The 22,880-nt window shown below is 42.5% G+C and overlaps 3 protein-coding genes across 9 annotated transcripts in view; 1 reads left to right on the top strand and 2 right to left on the bottom strand.

The window, feature by feature from the left end:
* Positions 1–724: 724 nt before the first annotated feature.
* LOC105563000 lies at positions 725–4,370 on the bottom strand. 5 transcript variants are annotated; one of them, XM_012014229.1, is made up of 4 exons: positions 3,943–4,370; positions 3,674–3,727; positions 2,262–2,436; positions 725–2,203 (listed from the first exon to the last, which is right to left on the bottom strand). In XM_012014229.1, the coding sequence occupies exon 4, from the start codon at positions 2,195–2,197 to the stop codon at positions 1,016–1,018; it is 1,182 nt and encodes a 393-aa protein (XP_011869619.1). In that variant the 5' UTR covers positions 2,198–2,203; positions 2,262–2,436; positions 3,674–3,727; positions 3,943–4,370; the 3' UTR covers positions 725–1,015. The 5 variants fall into 5 exon arrangements, with proteins under 5 accessions (XP_011869619.1, XP_011869624.1, XP_011869621.1 ...); XM_012014234.1 differs by having other exon boundaries at positions 2,345–2,436; XM_012014231.1 differs by lacking the exon at positions 3,674–3,727.
* A 100-nt stretch (positions 4,371–4,470) lies between these two features.
* On the top strand, positions 4,471–9,017 carry LOC105562999 (methenyltetrahydrofolate synthase domain-containing protein). Its single transcript, XM_012014228.1, has 5 exons — positions 4,471–4,824; positions 5,089–5,474; positions 5,820–6,166; positions 6,237–6,483; positions 6,662–9,017. Exons 1-5 carry the CDS (start codon positions 4,809–4,811, stop codon positions 7,046–7,048), a joined length of 1,383 nt encoding a protein of 460 aa, XP_011869618.1. The 5' UTR covers positions 4,471–4,808; the 3' UTR covers positions 7,049–9,017.
* A 5,045-nt stretch (positions 9,018–14,062) lies between these two features.
* Positions 14,063–22,880, bottom strand: part of LOC105562994 (serine/threonine-protein kinase 32A) — a 95,019-nt gene continuing 86,201 nt past the window's right edge. For all 3 annotated transcript variants that reach the window (XM_012014221.1, XM_012014222.1, XM_012014220.1), the window contains 5 exons: positions 20,195–20,284; positions 18,803–18,969; positions 17,895–18,175; positions 16,011–16,214; positions 14,063–15,683 (listed from right to left, as the gene is read on the bottom strand). In XM_012014221.1, the coding sequence (XP_011869611.1) occupies positions 15,512–15,683; positions 16,011–16,214; positions 17,895–18,175; positions 18,803–18,969; positions 20,195–20,284 (914 nt within the window). In that variant the 3' untranslated portion in view covers positions 14,063–15,511. The remainder of the gene's footprint in view (positions 15,684–16,010; positions 16,215–17,894; positions 18,176–18,802; positions 18,970–20,194; positions 20,285–22,880) is intronic.

The raw sequence follows: 22,880 nt of genomic DNA, 5'->3' as shown, positions 1-22,880 counted from the left end.
GACTGGGACTAAGATGATCTTAAATATAAGAACGGACTATGAATGCCGGCCTAAAGCCTTGTGTCCACGATCCAAGCACTGTGTCCAAGTTCTAGTTCCGAGAAATGCGTAGCCAATCACCTTGCAGCTTTTATGGAATAGCTGCAGGTTGTTTGGCTACACATTTCTCGAAACTAGAACTTGAACCAAGTTCTTGGATCGTGGACACAAGGCTTAAGTGGTATCTTTGTCTCTTTTTGGGTAATACTGAAGGAGAGTCTCTCACTCTTCATTTTTGATAAAAATTCACAGGATCGTATATTTTGGCCTGTAAAACACGAATTTGCAAGTTAAAACCGTCGCTCGACACTAATAAAACAGCTATAAATTGTTAAAATCTGACAGTTGTGGGGATAGGAATCTGTCGTACCGACACTATACGGGAGCGGCGCGGACTCATACGTAGTGACGTTATAGTAGTGCGCGAAATTTGAAATGTGATGTACATACCGTAAGAGCGCGCAAAACAGTCTCCTGAAACGGTACCAAGTAAAACGCCAGGGTGACCGCTTTCAGGTCTCTCTCTGATCAAACTCAAGTTCACGCACTTCTTTACTTTCTTATTGTTTAGTGCCATTTTAAACTGCAAAATTATCTTTTTATAATTATTTTAGAAAATAACTTACAATTAAAAAATGGCAGAAACCCACTGTAAACAACAGAAAGACTTCGAGGCAGACTGATATCGAAATATAACGAGTTTATTCCACACTATATAAAGCAAATGTGTCATGACTCGCACACGTAATAGGACTTGAGAAACATACATATGTATCCTGTTTCTATTAACACATCTTAACGTATTTCTTATATATAATGTCATTTTTGTTTCTTGATGTCTTTAATGTACAATAGCTTTAATATAGTATGCAGAACCATACAATATAAAATTATTAAATCACATCATTATATTCTTTGTTGATTTACAAAGTAGTCAAAAAGACGTATTTGCTGTGACTATAGTGATAGCGAGTCTTTATTCATCATTTAAAGATTTATCGTCTAAAGGTGAAGGGGAACCTTCAGATTTTATATCACATTCTTCCCAAATGTAGTTGTGATAAACATCAGTTGGGGATAAACATGATTCTGAAGAATTCTCAACTTTTATAAACTTTTCCAAAACTTTGGAATGTGTAGAAGTAATTGGAAGCGAAGGTAACGGTGAAGGCAAATTCTCCACTTTTATAGATTCTTCTGGTATAATTTGGTCTTCGTCAAGGTTTTTCTTTTCTAAATCTGAAAATTCCTTACAGATTTTGTCGCCCAATGACAAAATAATGCCATGTCTCTTTCTAAAATTTATCACCCAATTCCCAGTAGCTTTGATCTTGAGTCTCATACGATTTACAAGAGCGTTAAACTCCGATTTCAACTGGTTATGTTGTACATTAATACCACTGGATCTCTGTTGAATATACCACTTCAACAGAGCTTCATCTAAAATTTTATTTCGCCAGAATTGCTTGCGTCTTCGCTTTCTTATTGTAGAAGCATTTAATTTAGAAATGTCGTGACGTGTAGATGCAATCGGAGGTGGTGAAGGTTTCCCTTCACCTTTTATAGATTCTTCCGAAATGTTGTCAAGTATAGAAGCAATCGGAGGCGAAACTGAGGGTAAAGGCAAATTCCCAACTTCTATAGATTCTTCTGGTATAACTTTGTCTACGTTAATGTTTTTCTTTTCTGAATCCGAAGATTCCCTACAGACTTTATCGCTCAAAGAAGAAACAATGCCTCGTCTTCTTTTAAAATCGCGCAGCCACCCCTTGTCACTCTTAATCTTGTATGTCATACGTGCTTTAAGAGCCTTTAACTTAGATCTCAACTGGAGATGTTGTACATCAATACCATTGGCTCTCTGTTGAATATACCATTTTGACAGAGCTTCATCTAACTTTTTATTTGGCCCAAACTTCATATTTGTTCTATTCCCTATTGAAAAAGTACATGAACTATCAAAATTGTATGACGACAAAAACTGTTGCAACATAGTCTTTGATTTAAGGGTTCTCCGGACGGTCGTTTTCCCAACGCCATACATTTTACAAATATCCGTCATTGAGACGCCTTGTTCCATTTTCTTGATTACCTCTAATTTCTGCACCACACTCATGAACACGCGCTTTTTCTGCACCTCCTTATTCTTTGATGCCATTTCAAACTGTAAGGATTGCAAAGTTATCATTTTATTACAATAATTATTTAAGAAATTAACTTACATTTCAGAAATTGCAGAACCACTCTGTATACATAATGACTTTGAGGCAGATTGAAATTGAAATAAGAGTTTATTCCAAGCTACCTTAAACAAATGTGCTGTAACTCGCACACATATCGACGCTTAAGGTACATAAATATATATCCTGTTTTTATTTGTCCAGTTTATTCAATAATCTGTAAAACAAATTAAGGATTACAGGTCTGCGTGAAATAAAGAACATGTTAGGAACAAGAATTAATACTAAATATTAGAAGAGAGAAAAAAGGATCGAAGTTAAGTATAATATAATGCACAATGAAAAGATACAAGATATATTAGTATAAGAATTGAGTTATGTAGTCAAAACTAAAAAATATTTATATTTCAGCTTATGAATTTAAACAATGTGGATTTAATATTTTTCAGTGTATGGTAATTAAATGCCCAGCAACTGATGCCAGCTCTTTGTTTGGATTATACAAATGTTTCATTCCCGACATCAAATGCTAACAAACAACAGCACGATAGATAGACATAGATGCATAGCAAGATGCTAACATTCTTGTTAGCAATATAAAAGCAACATGTGCTCACAGTGGCTATCTGGAAACACATCTTTATGTATTTCTTGTATATAATAGAAAATGCCAGTTTTGGATCCTAAAGTCGTAAATGTATGACTAGCAAAATTACAACAAACTTTTATTGGTTCTACGGAATCAAATATCCTTTTACAAGATTAAAGTATACACGCAAGCAGAGGGGAGGGCGGGGGGGTTGACAATTTTGTGTTACAGAAATAGAGGATCACAATAAATCATATCTATATCTATTTACCTAGAAATCCTAAGACTGATGGCAGAGAACAATCCGTAAACGCTTAAGACTGTCTCAGTCGTAGACGTAGGGCAAGGCAGGGAGAAACGTAAGTCGTGAAAGGCTATTGTATACGACTTACGTTTCTCTCTGCCTTCTTCTTCTTCTCTGGTTATTGGCTCCCGGCTCACAGACACTGAGCCGACACGGCCACGTCGAACCAATAGACTTAATGGTATTGCTTGGAATGTAGTGAATTGAACGATGCAATGGCCCGGTAACCGGGCCACACGCGGGATGATGCAATCCCATAGGATCAAAAATTTATCTTCCGTCGGAAGACGCGTGAACCGCTCGACGGCCCAGACGGAACTTTCTCTCTGCCTTGCCCTACGTCTACGACTGAGACAGTCTTAGGTGTTTACGGATTGTTCTCTGCCATCAGCCCCCTTACGGAAATGTACCGAAATAATTATTAGAATATTACTGTACATCAGTAATTTCTGATAGTTCAATTACTGATATACAGTAATTTTCTAGTAATTATTTCGTTACTTTTTCGTAAAGGCCTAACCAACGTAGCGGTTAGAATTGCTTCGTATATTTGCTTTGCACCTTTAACGGACAAAATTTCTCCACCTCCGCCTTCCCACGAATGTGTGCTTTAACCTGTAATAAGGCTTTTTTAATGCCATAATGCCAATAAATAACAAGTTCGACCAGGGGGTCTATTACGGTTCTCGGATTAGGTGAAAATGACGAAAGTGAGTAGCTTTGTCTCTTTCTAACTGTCCCTTTAGTAAGAGACAGAGCCGCTCACTTTCGTCATTTTCACCCAATCCGAGAACCGTAATAGACCCCCAGATTACAACATTACAACTTACGATCCGTATGTTCCCCGGATAGTTCGGTCTCCTTATACATTCTCCATGGTCTATGGATTCGTCGGAAATTTTCGTTCAACCAATCCAACACGTCAGAAATTCTATTCCCTGTTCCTGTTGCCTGGCATTGTGTGACAGGCTTTAGAAGCACCTTATAACTCCCTAGTTCGTCGCTCGAGGATCAGCTGATCAGTCCTGTCGCCTCCTGTCGCCTCCTGCTGCGGCTTGCGTCCGTCGTCGTCGTCCTCGCGAGCGGCGCGCGGAGCAGGGCGATTCGAAACTCCGACGTTCGTCGCTCGTCGCGTTCTCCCCCGGCGTCCTCGCGCCTCGACGACGGACCGGTCGGCTCGGCCCCCTAGAGCAGGGGTGGGCAAAATGCTGCCCGCGGGCAACGGGCGCCCGCGGGCGCCCGCGGGCATGCCCGCGGGCATGCCCCCACTCCAATCATCGCCCCACCACGTCTCAATCATATTCGAAACTATACTTCTAAAGCGCGACGTTCTTTCCCACTTGCCGAAACTGTCTCCCCACTCTTGCCGAAACTGTCTCCCCACTCTTGCCCGACACGCACAGCTATTGCCCGCGGGCAAACGGGCGCCCGCGGGCAGTGAAAATTGCCCAGGCCTGCCCTAGAGGATTGCGATGCCGCGGAGTTTGTGGACGTGGGGCCGCGTAGAAATAGACACGAGGAGGAGGGGAAGGAGCCGCGCGTAAACGGGACGAGAGTCGCGCGGTCTATTTTTGCAGGACGGACTTCGCGGTGACGCTTCCACTGGGATCCCCTTCTCTCCCTCTCTCTCTCTTTTCTTTTCTTCCGGGTCCTGGATCACCGCCTTCCCCGAGACTCCGCTGGTGAACCGGTCAGGATGACGGAGAATTTACGTGAGTGCCTTCTCCCCGGTACGCGATCGGCGCAACAGGCGTTTCTTCGACTCCCCCCGACGTTTCCAGCCGAGAAATGTCAAAGAGAAACAATTCTGGGCGTCCGTGTGTTTGTACACAAGAGACGTAGAGACGTGTCTCGTGCGAACGAAAAAGAGTCTCACCATCTTGAAATTATCTTGCAAAAAGTACCGAGTTGACCGCGCGCGCTGTATCGTTGCCGTTCGTCGAGCTAACTGCCTCACGTTCAACGATTTCTTGCAGCCGAGGAGGTGACGAAGTCGAGCTTCCGCCGCAAGGTGTGGGACTACATGACGAAGAATGAGCTGGTCAACTTCCCCGTCAACATATACAAGCGTATACCGAACTTCAAGGGCGCCGCGGAGGCGGCGCAGCGGCTGATCGAACTGGACGTGTTTAAGAAGGCGAGAGTCATCAAGATAAATCCGGACAAGCCGCAGGAGCCGGTGAGGTTCTCGGCCCTGGAGGCCAACAAGGAGATCGTCGTGCCTATCCCCAGGCTGAGAACCGGCCTGTTCCTACATGTCACGCCAGTCGCCGGCGCGACAAAGGAACAGCTGAGAGCGCTGGCTTCCATGCGCGGTCTGGAGCAAGCGGGCAAACCGCTTGGACTAGATTCTCATATCAAGGTGAATATTTTGTACGACTCGAGGATATTTATTGGAGTGTTGATAAGAATGAATTGATGCCGCACGAATGGCTTTCGGCAGAAATGAAGAAGACTCTTTAATCCGATTGGCGTACGCTCTTGATCACGCTAGAATCTAACAGCATACACCCAATCAAATTTACGAATTTTACAACAGTTGCAGAGCAGCTTTCTCCGCTGAACATAATCAATATCACAGTGACGTTTTCTCACGCTAATCATGTAGACACTTGTTCTTCCTTACGCTGCTGCCTAGATGTACCTCGACGGCGAAGGGCATCAGCTGGCGATCCTAAATATTGATTTGCGCTCGTTGTTTATTTAGGTAGACCTCGTCGTGCTGGGGTCTGTGTGCGTCAGCCAGGACGGATACAGGCTCGGCAAAGGAGAGGGCTTCGCCGATCTTGAGTTTGCGATGATGATGAGAATGGGCACGATAACAGAGAACACGATTGTTGTCACGACGGTGCACGATTGCCAAGTCGTAGACCACCTACCGCCGCAACTGTTCAGAGAATATGACGTGCCGGTAGACATAATTGTCACTCCGACGCAAACTATATACGTAGAGTCGAGACTGAAGAAGCCGTCTGGCATTCTGTGGCACATGCTTAGCGAGAGAAGACTCAAAACCATGCAGGTATTACAGCAGCTCAAAGAGATGGATGAGAAGTATGCATTAAGTTGCCTGAATCACGTTAGGTGGGCTATTTCGTGTAAATACACAATTGTCCTTTCGCAGCGACGGCAAGGTCGTGGTCCTGAAGGAAGTCGATTCCGACGTGGAGACGCGCCACTATGTCAAGAACCGCGCTAAGTATCCGAGAAACAAGAAGCGCTTCAGTGCAAAGAGAGACGCGTCTAATGCGGAGAACCACGCCGTGGAAGGCGGCAAGGATAAAGTTGACAAGCCGCGCTTCCCACGAAGACGAACGTATAAGAAGCCAAAAGCCGAGGAAGAAAGTAATCCTCTCAATGCTGAAGTACAAGTAAATGTTCTTCCCATATCGAGATCCGCGTGTCGAGTTTCCAATAGTATACCGTCTGTAAAGGAAAGAGATCTCTTTTCTTAAGTTTACGTGAATTTTATTTGAAAACTATTTCATCGTTTTATTTGTATTTTTAGCATCCTTTTCCTTATAAGTAAGTCTTCTTTATGTATTATAGAAGGTGGAAAACAGCAGCAGCAAGAACGCGTCCCGGCGGCGTAAGAATCTTCGTGCTCGAACGAAAACACATATCGATTTCTCGTTGAAGCTCTCCAACATCTCGTCCGGCGTGAGAGTCCGCGATCTGAAGAACGCTCTGTTGATGCGTGGCGTCAAGCCGAGCGAGATAACTTGGCAGGGCTACCGCGGCATCTGTTACCTCCACTTCAGCAAACTCAGGAGCGAGGCCGCTCCGCCGGATCAGCCGGTTCAGGTAGATTCGATCGTGGCGAATTTGCAGCAGCTCCGAATCGGTGAGTCCGTCAACGACGAGGAGGGATTTATATACGTGGAACCCGCGAAACCGATTTCCAGAATTGAAGTGACCGACGTGACGACCGTCTAAAACGTCTATCGAAAAGCTACATCGAACATGTAATTACGTGTTGTTTCTTGGCCGTTTATATTTCGAATGTAGGGACGGACGTCTTCAAAAGTCAATCCATTTTCTACGAGAATTTTGTCATGTATACCGAGTGTCTCGGACAATACGCGCTTCTTCTCAGTTATGAGTTCTTTAGTGAATTTTGTGTGTTTGTGAAAAGTATAGCAAATATTGAATTGGCATTCTCTAGCTTTCTCTCCTTTCTTTCATTATTCTGCCCATTAATTTAAGAGTCACTTTAATTAACAGCCATTAATTAAAGCACACTTTGATTGTTTAATCAAGTATTTCTTAAAATTAAGCGAATTAAGTGGGCCATGACTAAGTACTTATGATATTAATACGATGTCATATCATAATTTAAATTGCCAATTTGATTGTAATAGCTGGAAGAAATTGCACAACTTTTGGGGCATCTGTACCTTAATTTTTTTTTAATAGACATTAGCTTGAATACTTAAAGCACACGCATTATATATTGACGTTATTAGCATGCGTTTATGTTATTTTAAATCTATATTGGAGTTGTGTACTTGCGAATTACCGAACACATCGATGACGAGAATTTGCATTCGGTTTAAGCTAAGATGTGATATATTCCTAGTATAGTGCGAATATTAATATTTAATATTAATAGTTATTACAATTAACATAGACATACCGCATATTTTTTGGTTAATGATTTTATTTATACTACTTTTGTATTAATAAGCCGTTACATTTTGACGAGAATACATCGGGTAACTTTCCAATGAATTCGTCGCAACGCCCATGAAATAATCTGTGATCAAAAGATACTTAGGAATAAGATAGTTGGTCCATGGGGAGAAACAATAACAAGCACGAGATCTGAATAAATTGAATAGTTGAGAGATAAAAAGATGATTATCAAGATTGTATTAAATCGACGAATGTATGTTCGCGCTATTCCAAAGTGAAATATTTTCTTTGATTTGTTGACGGTCGGGTTTTTAACTCTTAGTAATTTTAAGGCAGTGCTTTGCAAACTTTCAATGCGTAATGATAACTAGTAAACTATATTTTTGACATCTTCAAAAATTCTTCCAAAACGATAAATTGATTAGTGTACAATTAGACCCGCTGATTGTATTAAATCGAGGATGGAATGTTTAATCGTTACTCATTGATGAGAAATAATTCGGGTAGTTAATCCTCTCTGAAACCATTAGTGAAACGTCAGAATTATATTTGCTTTTATATTAACTGTTGGCGTGGATCAAAGTACTGTAAGATACAATATGCGTGATCTAGAATTGTGGAAAAATTACATGCCTATATATATGTCGATTGTTGTCGTGTCTCTTCATGGAATAGCAGAAATTACACGTTCTGAATTACTTTTTTCGTTCTCTGCAAAACTATGAGTTGAGATTAATAGACAGAGTAGAGTGCATATCTGCGATAATATCTGATGGTAATTATCTAATGTTATAGACTGATGACAATAGTTTAAGTGTCGTTTATAAAGGACACCCGAGACAAATAGAAGTAATCAATATTTCTTCTCATGTTTAAACAAAGAAAGAGTACTCTATTTTTCTGAAAAAAACACACACACATATATATATATACATACATACGCATATTCTAAAAGAAGATATATACAAATAATATATTTTCATGCTCTAGCCGCTTTTTAGACATGTTGCGGTCTTCCATATATTGCCATTCGAGCGTGCAGGGAAAACAATAGGTGCTTGTGTGTCGGCTGAAAAAGCAGAGAAACGGCAATACTTTGTGATATTAACAAATATGAGTTACTTTATTGTTTCTAATTGTGCTGGTGACGTAGAACTAATGGCGATTGTTTCTACGCGCAATAGACTTATCTCGCTATTTACTTGCATATATATATATCATGTATAAAAATCTTGCGTATATAAAGGAAATGTTTCTTTTTTTATCAAAACTCCGCCCTCGTTACTTTGCGTAACTGCCGCTTATCCAAAGACACAATCCTGATGATTCCTAGGAATAAGCGCACGCAAATTTGTTAGTTTTCAATAAGTCGCGAGTTTCCATTTGTCCCTTCCTCTCGCTTTCATAAATATAATACAAATTAAACTTCCGCAACAGTTACAGTGAGGCGAAAGTAGGCCAAAACAGTTCGAACGCAGGTAATTTTTTCCCCCCGCCGCGGATGGAATCTTGTCTCAATCTTTTCCGTTTTCGTTTGCTCGCAGTTGTTTTCCACACTGCGCGAGATGAGATTAACGAGCGGCAATAATTACTTACCTCTCGCAGAAGCGCACTCCGCTCGTCTTTTCTTATCGGGCGCGCGGGAAATGAGGGAATTAAGGCGGTCGTCGCGGAAACGCCTCTCATTTTCCATCGAAAACTCGTGGTCTGAAATTGCATTAGTCTCGATTGAACTTCCCGATAAGCGTCTCGCGGGAGTTTACCGTCACGAACGACAGCTTTTCTCGCTCAGGCGGATGAAGTAAAATTTATCTATCCGCCGTGCATGTATAGATAAAGCGATTGCGACGAGTCCGGGGATCGGGGTATCTTCCTGTAAAAAAAAAAAACAGGCGCAAAATCTTGCCTCTTTTTTTTTCAACGGCACCAAAGAAGCTTATAAGCTAAGCGTAATTACAGTTTTTATACGGACCTAGAAGAGGAACCTCATTTTGCCGTAAGAGGACTAATTTGCGAAGCGCGTAAAGGCAATTAAAAGGGAAACGCCGGGTCTTAGGGTTCCATTAGGTTTGAATTTTCTTATTTAACGGCGCCTTTATCGCGCAAAGGGTTCTGCCACGGCTTTCATCGGCCTCCAGAAACTAAACTACATTATCTCCTATTGGATTTCCCCATCGAAGACCGGCGCGATTGCCGTTCTCCACCCCCGCTTCGTTACTCTTCCCCGTTAAGAACCACAACTGTCCGCACAGACACTCCGCCGGCATTATTCTGCGGAAAGCTGTTAATCCTTTCGCGACCGATAAACGTTCTGAAGAGAAAAAAAACTTTAATCATTTTTCTCACGAACGAGCCAATCTGTTTTAATTGCCCTCGCACAAGAAAAGTCAATAATACGAGTTTCTAGATTTTCTTAATTTGTCAATTCGAAAACGTACGTATTTGTATTCAGAAAAGCAGCAGAGTGTAGTAGCAAGAAAATAAAAAACACAACCAGCAGTCCCTACGAGATAACAGAAATGGTCTACAAAGATTTGATCAATTTAGGTACAGAATTTTCAATTTTCAGTGAAGCTAGCATAAAAATTGGAGACGTTATTACGGAAAAAGAACATCCAAAGAAAATATATTACAAAAGAGCCAGACTTCGCTGAAATTGAAATTAGAAACACCAGAAGGAAAATGGATGATTTTGCAGGCAAGAAAAACCGGCCAACTCTTTTGTATAACGAAACATGAAACCGACTGGTAAAAGGAAAACAAATTGTCTCACTAGTTTATTAAATAAAAATGTAATGTCGAAATACTATGCTTCATTTTATAGTTTCTAATTAAATAATGATTTCATTACTAATAATATTATATACTGAAATAATTTTCTGCTTTTGTTTCTTCCTTAATATAAAGTTCTAAAATGTTCCTTTAATACTGCTGTAATGTTCCTATTAAGCGCAGTTTTTTCTTGAATAAAGAGATTTTGTTATTCCAAGAAATTTCTCCTTCCCAAAACTTATTTTTAAATAATTTTCAGGTAGCTTTCAAGAACGATAAATCTAAAAAGGATACTTCGACACCTTGTCGGACGAAAATAGTAATAAAGCACAAATTATTAAAAGCTTACGATGCAGAAGGAATTATAATTGCTGCATTTATTATTTAAGTCATTAATATAATATGCAGCTGAAGAAGTCGAGAGTTTAAAATCGTTCTGCAGCTGCAAAATTGCCACTTTTGACTCGTGTCACTTTTCTCGTGCTCTTAACATCCGTATTTCTTCAGACTTATTTAAAAAAACAACTCGACGCGCGAAAATGGAGACTGAAGTGGGTTTCTTTTGTTAAATAAAATATTTTAGTAATTAAAAACTCGAAACTCGTTAAATATAAAAATTTCGAATTTCGTGATTCAGGAAGAGAGAGAGAGAGAAAGGCAATTTGTTCAGTGGCAATTGCCGCACTCTAATTCGCGGCGCTTTGTCCGTTCGGCAAATTAAAAACACAAATTGAGAGGAAGAAAAAAAGACGATAAATGATTTTCATTCATTACAGCCGCCGGTCGCGATCGATGGTTGCGCAAGGATATTAAAAATACATCGAGTCAATAGTTTAATCGTCGCGTAACTCGTCACTTGCAGCGCCGATCGGACGTGATAATTGGCCCATTATATCAGCTCGCAGCAGCTTTCACAGAGATGCAATTACCTCGGTATATTCATCCCCCTTTTTAGATACGACGGCCCGCAACGCTCTCGTTCGCGCATACTGTTCCATAAATTGCGCCGGTTGTCCGTACTGAGGGCAGATCGTTCATTTATTTGAAAATTATACATTTTCTCGTCGGGAGAACCGACAAAGGGCGTTTATCGCAGCCCCGTTGTACGTTCACGGAATCTCCGATCCGTTCTCTGAAAGTCAATCAGTGGATTATCACCGAAAACAGCGAATAGTCACTCGACTAGCGCCCTTGGACCGTCAAGATTTTTGAAATCTTTTTTTACCATCTATACTCTTTATTTCACGCCGCTTCTTTTCTTTTTCTTTAACGCGTTTATCGTTGCGACTCTGGTCAACGCTGCAGAGCACTTCACGTGTCGCCCGTTATACACCTAGGGATGATCCTACTTGTGGCTCATCCGAGTGGAGAAGTTTACGCGGACATTTCAGCATGACTGTCATACTAATTGTAAGTATGGCTTTTGTATGATTTCGCGATGATTTTTAACCGTCTTCTCATGTAGAAATAGCACTCGAGTCCATAAACGGTCTCAATACGACGATCTTTGTCCATTTATTTACTTACTCGGATGAGCCACAAGTAGGATCATCCCCGGGTGTAGAACGGGCATTGGAGAATAATAACGCGTACAAATGTTACGTAGTGATTTTCGGAGAGAGCGAGATGGAAGATATTTTTCCAATTTGTACTGAAAGGATTAATTTATATTACCACTGCGATTTTCAATGGTATACTTATAGAGGTGAGTCCCCTATTACGAGATACGATCCTAATATGGGATAGCGGAGTTTCTGTTAAGTCAATGGACATCGTCAGTTGGTCCCACCATGAATCTATTGCCCTCGGAGCGAAGTCTGTTTAGTGGCGAGCTCATCGTTACATCGTGTAATCGTTGCGAAAAAAGATTTGCGATTGAAAACCTGCTATCTCATACTAGAAACCATTCGCATAACAGAGGGCTTTCCTCAAGCTGTAAATCAGCGACTGCCCCAGCGAGAAATGCCTCGTCGATCGATGTCGAATCGAGACCGTCAAATTGATGCCGAACTGGACAGTGTCGACGTCGACTCGACGAATCACGTCTCACTGGGTGTTCACTGTTCCCAGTGATAATCCGTCGATTGATTTTTAGAGAGCGGGCCAATTTTTTTCGAGGACTTGGCGGTCACGTCGCACACGTGTAACGTGGCTCGCGTCGCCCGCTCGGCGATGTTTCGCAGTGTCTGGCCGCGGGATCTATATCGCGAGGGTATGGGGTGGAGAGGCACGGTGACCCCTTTCACCCTTTTCTCTCACCCTCGCGAAACGGCGCCAGTGCTATCGATTATCCGGCGCTCCTTCGACGGCCGCGCGTCGGTACAAATGCCAAATTCTATCGCGTTTGCGATTCTTTAATCGCTAATGACGGGGGAGTTCGACGGCTTCTCCCCTCCCTCCCCTCGTAATTCGATTCGCGGAACGAATAACAATCCCGCGAGCGTTATTCGTTTATAAAATTCGCGCGGACGCGAAGCCGCGCGCTCGGATAATTAATGTAAACAAAATCCCGTTGCCCGTTTTTCCCCGATTTCCACGCGGAAAGCATACTTTGCACGAACGCAATTTTGTATTTATCGCGCGTCTTCCCCCTAGCCCCCCCCCCGCCCCTGTAATCTGCGCGCGGGGATTTGTAACGCTAAAACGCGCTAACAACATGTCAAAGATATTTTTTATTCTCAATTCGTACATAGCTCGCTTCTAAACAACATATATTTTTATAGAACAAAACATTTATATATATATTATTATATTTATTATATGTAGGTCATATTTTGTTCCCAGTCCGCCGTCAACAAAGTAACTACTAATGTACGCCGTAATCCCTTCAGTACCGTTGTCAGACACATACGTAGACTAAAGCGCTAAAATTTATCCCTCGCGCATTCGCCTCGATTAGCGCCCTTGGACCATCCACATTTTTGATATCTTTTTCTCACCGTCTACAATCTTCCCCTTCGTTTCGCGCCGTTTTTCTTTAACGCGTTTGCCGTCGTGACTCTGGTCAACGCTGCGGAGCTCTTCACGTGTCGCCCTTAGACAATAATGACGCAATTGCTGTTGTCTAAGGGCACAAATGTCGCGCACAAATGTTACTCTCTGAAAGTCAATCAGTGGATTATCACTGAAAACAGTGAATGGTCACAAATTTCCAGCGATAAGTGTACTACTGAAAATCGCAGTGGTATACTTGCAACTGCACTGACAAAACAATTTTTTTAAACCATGTAAATGGATTCATTAAAAATTATTGTTTTTACTGGAGTAAAGGTTTACTCTATTTAAATAAAAATATCAAGTTTTAAGTAAATCTGTGTATTACATTAAGTAAATTAATTTAAATTGTTACATCTTCTACATTCAACTAAAGATTTCACGAGATAGAGAATATTTTTTATTAAATGAAATCATTGTTTTTGTCAAATAAGAAATTCAATCTTCTTCGCTGTAAAACTTGTATCTTAGTGAACATTTTATAGAATTAAAGTAAAATTGTTAAATTTTAAAATAATCTACTGTTTGATATTAAATAAATACTTAAATTCAAGAAAGGCACGTTTTAATTTATTATTTTTTTAATTTAAGTTAATAAGCTATTAGGAGCCGCCTAATGAATAGTTTTCTTGAGTAGAGTAATATGTTTTTGGATTAAGATACATTTTTTATCAGTGTGTAAATCAGTGACTATTCACTGTTTTCAGTGCAAACCCACTGATTTGACTTTTAGAGAGTGCGTAGTGATTTTCGGAGAGAGTGAGATGGAAGATATTTTTGCAATTTGTACTGAAAGGATTAATTTATATTATACTTGTCGAAGACGTGCGTGCTAATTCTACAAGGATCGTCTAACGCAACCGGGGTCTTTGAGAACGAAAAAGAAGAAATCATTCGCTACTCCAACGAAGATAATCCCCGCCGTTCGTTACTCCGGGGATAAGCCTGCGCCGCCGTTGGTCGGAGTTCGCGGGATAATCCGGGATGGTAATAAGATATTTTTGCAATTTGTACTGAAAGGATTAATTTGCATTATACTTGTCGAAGACGTGCGTGCTAATTCTAAGGATCGTCTAACGCAACCGGGTCTCTGAGGCAACGGAAGAAAAAGAAAAATCATTCGCAACCACTCGAACGAAGGAGATCATCCCCGCCGTTCGTTACTACGGGAATAAGCCTGCGCCGCCGTTGGTCGGAGTTCGCGGGATAATCCGGGATGATAATCGTATAAATGCACGTTTCCTGGTACAGTGATTAAGTGCGCACTGCCGGAGTCCGATAGAGCTTACGACGTGCGGCTATCTCCAGCTGCTATCCGCATTTTCAGGGTAGAGACCCTATAATCAGAGACTGGCCATAAGAGTCCGTCAAATTCCGTTTCGTTACGGCCGTAGAAGAGTGAGATAGCCTGCGTTTCTCGCTCGCTCGCAGGAATTTGACGAGCTCTTATGGCCAGTCTCTGATTGCGGGGTCTCTCTATTTCAGGGTATCGTGGATGAAAATGGTTAGCGAACTGATCTCGGCGCGCCATCACCCTATCTGTAAAATTCCCAAAGAAACTGAACGCCCGAGTCCGTCGTGGATAAGCGCGATTGCGTCGTAGCACCTGAAAGGATGTACGGAGGCCTTAAAACTCGCGTCTCTTCCGCTTCTTTTCCGCAGCACGAATCGAAGGTAAACGCTGCGGGAGAGGATCCAGCGAGACGTGGCGGGCTTTGTCAAAGATAAATCACCCCGCGCTGTAATCGCGACAGATAGAAAAATAAGAGCGAATTGCGTTACATATCCGTCGTGTATCTTTCCAAGAAGAGTATAAAAACTTCATCTACGGTGGAATTTCTCGCTTCCTCGTCTTAGACTTTAACGTGGGAGATAATTGAATTTTAAAGGGACACCTTTTCTTGTCAAGTGCGGGGGCTTCGGTGCGCGTTTTTCGTAGGATCGAAGGAGTCTACTGGTCGCAGATAGGCTACGTCGAAATATAATGCCCGGCGTTATCTAAGACGTGCTAGGCTCCGGACTCGCGTCGATGAAGTCGATGTCCGAAGACGCCGTGGCGCTCGCTCGGCGACCTTGTCTCGGCGACGCGCTTATGCGCGCTTTGACGTTCGTCGTCGAGACACTCAGTCGGTTTCCGGTTCGCTGGGCCGGCAGATGTTGCTGCTTTGTTCTGTAATCAAAGGATTGCGACACGGATATATCGCTACGTGCAAGAACGCCGGCGAGGAGAGACGCATCGCCCGGGAGAGATTAACGTACACGGTGGTTGTCCGTGGGGTCTCAACTTCGGGACTCGGGATTAGTTGCGGGAATCGGGTGGGCGCACAGTGGGCGGGTGGTAACGTCCAGGGAAATAAAACGGGGGATTATTCAATTTGAAACGTTGATCTTCTCGGACGGATATATCGCAAACGGTCGCGTTGGAAAATAAAAAAAGGAGAGGGAGAGAAAAGTATATCGACGATGTATCCCGAGGAATGTTTTTACCGAAGCGTACTTGAGTCTTTCTTCGGCACCCTTCATGGCAGTGTTCAGTTCCTCCTCCCATTGTTTCTCCTTCCGCTCTCTCTCCTGTCTCTCGATCTCACGCTCGCGATTGTACACCCGGTATTCCGGGATGTAAGCTAATCTCCGCGTGTCTACGCTCGAGCCAGCCCCCTCGGCGAACCCACCGGCGTCCTCCGGCTCGACCCTCAGCGACCTGCAACGGGATGTCGAGATATTGCTTCGACAATTAGCATATTAATTACCCTTGGTAATATGCAGATCCGCGAGAGGAATACGTGAATCTCAAGATGTTCGGGATCGCAACGGTCGCTACAGGGATCGTATCGTGTTGTGCTATTCACGGCGCGACGATGAATTTCTTCGGCGTGATTATGCGCGATTCTCTTACAACCCGGTGAGCACCGAGCGTCGGTTACATTGCATTTACATATGTTGCAATTTCTTACTCGGCAATGTAAATGTAATCTATGCGATGTAATCGACGCTCGGTGTTCACTGGGAGAGAGAAAGGTAAATGTTAACGTGAAAGTATAACAGTGTCTTCTTTTACGAGAAGTAATTATCTTACAAGGAAACACTCTCGGGTGTAAATTCCTTAGCAATCCCAAATTTATACAGACCTCTGTTATTTGGGTCACTAAAAAGTGAAATTTACTATTTACAATCCCTACCTTCGCGATAGAAGCATAAACAAATATCAAACATACCGGAATTTTGCGGATCATTGGATTGTTGTGCATGATTTTGTCAGTTCTATAGATTTTGTAGCAAAATGTTTGTATTGGCAGTTTGGATGATTTCAAAATTTGCGAATTACATCGATAAAAATGGTAGAACCAAGGTATCGGCTATGTATGATACATCAGTGGTGGACAGAATGAATTAAGACATTTCTTTTTAGTCAGTTTAGAAACGTGCGTTTAGAGTCAGAGTTACGTTCTAAAATCTTCTTATCCGAGGAATATTTTATTCGATGGCCATTCTGTGCGTTTCCGATCTATTTGTCAAGTAAAATTTTCTCCCGAGAAAGTGTTTCGGAATGTAAACCTGAATCTAAATACGCGTTCCTCAACTCAACTCATTAAAGGATGACTTATCAATGGCGAGTTTTACTTTTTAGTGACCCAAGTCACTAACAGAACTGTATAGATTTGGCATTATTATAAAATTTACGCTTGGGAGTGTTGCTTTGTTAAACTGTTATCACGAACAAAACGTGTCACAACTGTCTAGAACTGATTTTCCATGAAATGTATTGTCGATCCTTTCCATCTCAGTGATGTCGCTGTGAAACCACGATGAGCTGTCGTGTTCTTTTAGTTTTGTTACTTTAGATTTTTTTGCGATTGTAAGGTAATTAAATAAATATAAATTGTTACGTAACTAATGAGTTATTTTGAAAAACATGGGATCCAACAGTCAATATTAATTTTTTAAATAATTGACAGTTGCTCATAGATGTTTGTTTGTATAATAAATGTTTTTCTTTTTGAAAGATACACTTTTTCTCATAATGGGCCGCAAAGAGTTAAACACGAAAGAGGCGCATTTCCTTACGTGTCTATTTTGAGGTTTAAGGGATGAAACGCGATCTATTTTTATATTTAATTCCAAGTGATTCTTGTTGTAACGTTAAGTACGGCTTTCATTGCACAAGGAGCCATTTCAAAAAAATCACCGCAAAGTGTGGAAAGCGTTAAAATATTCTACACGCGATTGTGGTGAAATTTTACATCCTGTGACCGCAATCAGTGAGATGCGAGATGAAAATCGCGGATGTTTGCCTTAAAACTAAGAGACGACGGTGAGAATTCCATGTCACCATTTCGGTCGACGATATTTTCATTATTTTGAGCTTAAAAGTGCAACCGACCTCTGTTTAGCCAGCCGTTTCTTCTTCTTGTGCAGGGGTTTCGTCTCGATTATCATTTCCTCGAGCTCGAACGTGGGATCGCAATTCAGATGATCCTTCGGCGGCGTGAAGCGCGGCTTTATCTGCTTGTTCAGCACCTTGTCGAAGTCCAGATCCCTCATCGCGCTAGCCTGCTTCAATTCTTTCAAGCACGACACTCGGGCGCTCGGCGCGAGGGTTAACAGGCGGTCCAGGAGATCGCGTATCGACGGGCTCCAGTGCGAGGGTGTCGACCTTTCCTCCTGAAAGACGAGGCATTCGTGTCGCGCGAGTTTTTCTCTCGCGTCTGTCGCAAAAATACGACGTAAAGGAAACGTCCCGAGAATGAAGACTGAAGATAGTGCAACCAAATGTATCAGAAAGCATGTTTCTTTAAATAAAAACTTATGGGAGATAAACTTCTTCAAGACCCTCATTATGTTGAAATAAAAGGAGCCTGGATCATCCCCTTGATCTCGCAAATCTACTTCCAAGGTGAAATACTGTACACCAAACTGCACAATGTTTTACACCGTACAGCCGTGCATTTACTTTAGGAATCATTTCAAACTGGAGTGTTACGAGACAGTTAGAATGTTAGTGTTGTGCAGGCGGACGGACATGCAGGATAGAACTGGCGAGCACGTCGTGGCGCGTGTCGTGCCGACGGCGCGCTCATGGCGAGCCTTAATTAATGTGACAGCCGTGACATGACGCAACCTTAATTAACAGAATAACGCGCGCGCGTTAATAAAGAATTCAAGTATACCGCTCGAGGACGTGGCGGAAGTGGGACATGAAAGGGCCGCGCGGTGCCCGGCCTTTTCACGTGGCGATATCCAACGTAACATTTCTTTTTATTTCCCTTCTTTATTACACCCGCGTCTTACCTGCAAGATCCTTAGAGCCTCTCTGTTGGACGTCGTGGAGTGAAGCGGATACGGTCTCTCCACGGCTAGGGTCTCCCAAGCGAGGATTCCCAGGCTCCACCAGTCCACGGCGAATCCGTAGCCGAGGACGCCGTATTCCTCGCACGAGCACATGTAAATCTCCGGGGCTGATCCGCGTTAAAAAGGAGAAATGCAAGAAAGCGTACCGGTCATGTTATTCGCGAGAGCGGCTTCGAATTTAAAGCGGGCGCAGAAGACGGGTCTGAACCGATGCATGGAAACGACGGGGCACTTCTTCTTTTTGGAATGACCCTTTTTCTCTGAGTCATGAGATACCGCTTGATACCACGCGATATCTTATATCGATGCGTATAGATGTAGCTTTCACTTGAAGAATCGCGGATCTTCCTTCAATTCGCGTAGCAACTCTTACGGAAGAGCAACGAAATAATTACTTTCAGTAATTGCTAATGATTCAATTACTGCACAGTTGAAAAATTTGGTGTTAAATTTAACAGATATCACACGTCCCAAACGGTCCACATAAATGTTTGTGTTACTTTAACATAATACGGATATGTTAAATGATCACACTAATACTCTGTTAATATTTTAACACAAAATAAGTGCAAACCTCCAAGTAATTTGAAATAAATTTTCTGTAAAATTAACATATTTTTAATGACAAAATGAATTTAAAAAATGTAATTTTTACATTTTACAGACGTAACAAATCAAACGACGGTTCGAAATCACTGTCAGTTATGCTATATAGAATAAAATCACCATTTTATTCTGTAAATTTTAACAGATAAATTTTGTTACTAATATAGAACATATGTATTGTGTCGGATTAAAAATAAGTACACATTGTGTTGTTTTAACGTTTCTTTTTAGTTATTTTAATAATTTTACATTTGGGGTCAACTAACACAAGAGCAATATGTTAAATCAACATATGAATGTGTTAAACATTTAATACAAAAATTTTAACAAGAAAACACAAATTTTCCAACTGCGTGATATACAGCAATTGTTTAGTAATTATTTTCTTACTTTTTCGTAAGGAAACGGTTCCCGCGTGAGAATGAGGAATTAACTTTACGGAAACAATTTATGAGGGTAGGTCGACCGCAATTATTAATTATTAATCTGACGTTTACGTTCGTACCAAATGTAAAAAGAGATACGTGCGCGCGATACTTTAAACGATTAAACAATTACGATTACATACGGTGTTTATATTAAATATAAAATTGACTATAAACATCGAGGCATCGAAATTGAATGAATTAAATTGAAAACGAAGAAACGCGCGGGCGAGAGAATTCAAAATTAAAATATGCGGACGCAGGGAAAGTCAGAGTTGTCGGACTATTCGTTCACACATACCCATGTACGGTTTTGTCCCGGACATCGAAGTCGCCAACTGTCCGTCTTCGAGTACAGTCGCGATGTTGAAGTCTGTCACATGGGCGTGGCCTAGACAAGCAAACTGCCTTTTGTAATCTGCCGTCATTAAGATAATGACTAAAGCGCGTGAATTATTCAACGCGCTTTGAAACACCCCTCTCGAGCACGAGATGGCAATTACAGAGACGGTAATGTGACTGCTGATTAATATTAAAGCACAGCATCGCGATCCGTAATACAAGTGGAGGAAAGTCCCGTATTATGAGATAGGCTTCTAGTACGAGGTAGCAGAGGATTTCTGTTAAATTAACAGACCTCATCTGTTGATTCCGCCATTTTGCTGTGCTTTGGAGCGAAATCTGTTCGGTAGAAAATTCATTGTTGGATCGCGTGATCGTTGCGAGGAGATATTTGCAATTGACGTGCCTCAATAATCGACGAAATTTTAAACGAAAAACGTAACCGAAAGACCCGCGTGAACGGGCCCCGACGGACAATACCAATTTCCTCCTTCGCGCGCGTAGCGCAAAGTGGCGTCCGGTATCTGTTTAACTTTGCGGCGCGTTTACCGCGCGACCCGAGATTCCTCGTTCTGAATTACAGAGGCGGTAAGGTGTATTTTTCCAAAGGATACCCCAGCGCTCTCGCTCGGTGGTATTATAAAGGGATGCACGGGCATAATAACGGCAATTAACGCGTGTGAATAATACACGTGTGCGCCCGCGATCTTTAGATGTTTCTTGCGGGGTGAACGCTTAACGAACCCTAACTACCCGCGCAGCTGTACCTATGGACTCATCAGAGGACTATTAAGGGCTGGATACATACGCAAAACACACACACACACACACATACACACGCGCGCGTGCGCGATATTGGTTTTCCAACGCGATATGGCCGAGGCTCTCTCTCTCTCTTTCTCTCTCGCGCAATATTTATCCGTTGCCATTTTCCAATGGCCAATGTAGACCGAGCTACGATGTAAACTAGACAGAGAGAATGAAGTTCAACGTCGCCGCACGTCGCAATAACACACAATCCCCCCATTGTGGCAGAGTTTCGTGCTTTAGTGCCAGGCGTACGTGGGTAGTTTGCGTATACATCTAGAAGAATGGCTTCCCACCTTGCACGCGGTGGGATATAAAAATTGACGACCTTTCGCGCGGAAGGCGGAATCTTTTTCGTTGAAGCGGTCGTTCATCATTCGCTGACTCACCGAGGAGTCGACAAGGAGTAAGAAACACCCGGGATCCAGCCGAAACTTTCTGCAACCGATCGCTTAATTGATTATATCTACGTGCAACTGGAAGCGCGAAGCCCCCTGAAGCGCGCAACGTCCGATTGCGACCGAAATTTTATAATGGCAGACGTTGACTATTCGATTTGAGTAGAGCATATGCGTTCTAAAATTAAACGTTCACCTCGGAATCGCTTTTGAGAACGGCTCCTGACAACAATTTCCGACGGAAATAATCGCGTTCGCCGCCGAGTTTTGGTATCGACAGACACCCACGGAAATGAAAAACAAGTGTATTATTTAAACAACTCGTTCGCGTATGACGTGAGAGGCGCCCTTTGTCGGCTTTCGCGAAACTCGCTCTCGCGTGGCTCCTCAAAGTAGATTAGAGACGCTTCTTTGGAGCGCCGCCTTAAACTTCAGCCCGCAAGTAGCAAGTGTTTGACGGTTTCAATTTGCTAAATTGCCTCCTTCTACCAACGTCCCGTGATCTCTCGCGTGTGCGAAGCCGCGTTTAGGTAAAATTAACGGCACAAATTGCGACGACCGCGTCGCGGATCCGCGGAATGCGCAAGGAAGCGAGAGACGGACTATCATATCCCCGCAATTGTACGCCCTTCGCCATTGCAATCGCGCTTTGGGCCTTAAGGGGATCCTAAAGCCACCTGTTTTATCGACAGTCTTTGTTGGATGTAACCTTTTAATCCCCGCAATTGTACGCCCTTCGCCATTGCAATCGCGCTTTGGGCCTTAAGGGAATCCTAAAGCCACCTGTTTTATCGACAGTCTTTGTGGATGTAACCTTTTAATCCCCGCAATTGTACGCCGTTTGCCATTGCAATCGCGCTTATGGGCCTTAAGGGGATCCTAAAGCCACCTGTTTTATCGACAGTCCTTGTTGGATGTAACCTTTTAATTGGCTTTATAGAAACGCAAAACTCTTTTACGGAATCAAAGTACGCAGCAAAATCTAGACTATGCTGGTCGACTTTATATAAAAAAAACGAAGGGAAACTTTAGGATTCCCTTAACGAAAGTAATTCTACGCGTTTTCCGCTCGGAAGAACGTCCGAGTTCTTCGCGCGAGTTGCTAGACCGAATAGATCGAACTGCGGGCCCTTCGAAGTTCCTTACCGCGCCTTGTCCTGCCATATTACGCTAAATTACTTTGCTTCCTTAACTTCCTCAACTACGCAATTATTCAGGATTATAATGATTTTTAATGATATTATGGTAATGGAATTAGCGAGCGAGCGAGCGACGTGACCTTTAAAAGGAGACTTCGAGGGACTCGCGCGAAGGAAAGAGATTTACTCGTAATGGCTTTTCTCTTGGGCAATTATTCAACGTACGTTTCTCCGACGTCGCACGAGGGACTTTCGGGCATCCCATCGCGACTCGAATTTCCAAAGGCCTGCGTCCACGACG

This window comes from Vollenhovia emeryi, unplaced genomic scaffold, assembly GCF_000949405.1.
Source record: "Vollenhovia emeryi isolate VEMERY1.0 unplaced genomic scaffold, V.emery_V1.0 DF939181.1, whole genome shotgun sequence".
NCBI lineage: Eukaryota > Metazoa > Arthropoda > Insecta > Hymenoptera > Formicidae > Vollenhovia > Vollenhovia emeryi.
This window is presented reverse-complemented; position numbering and strand designations above follow the sequence as displayed.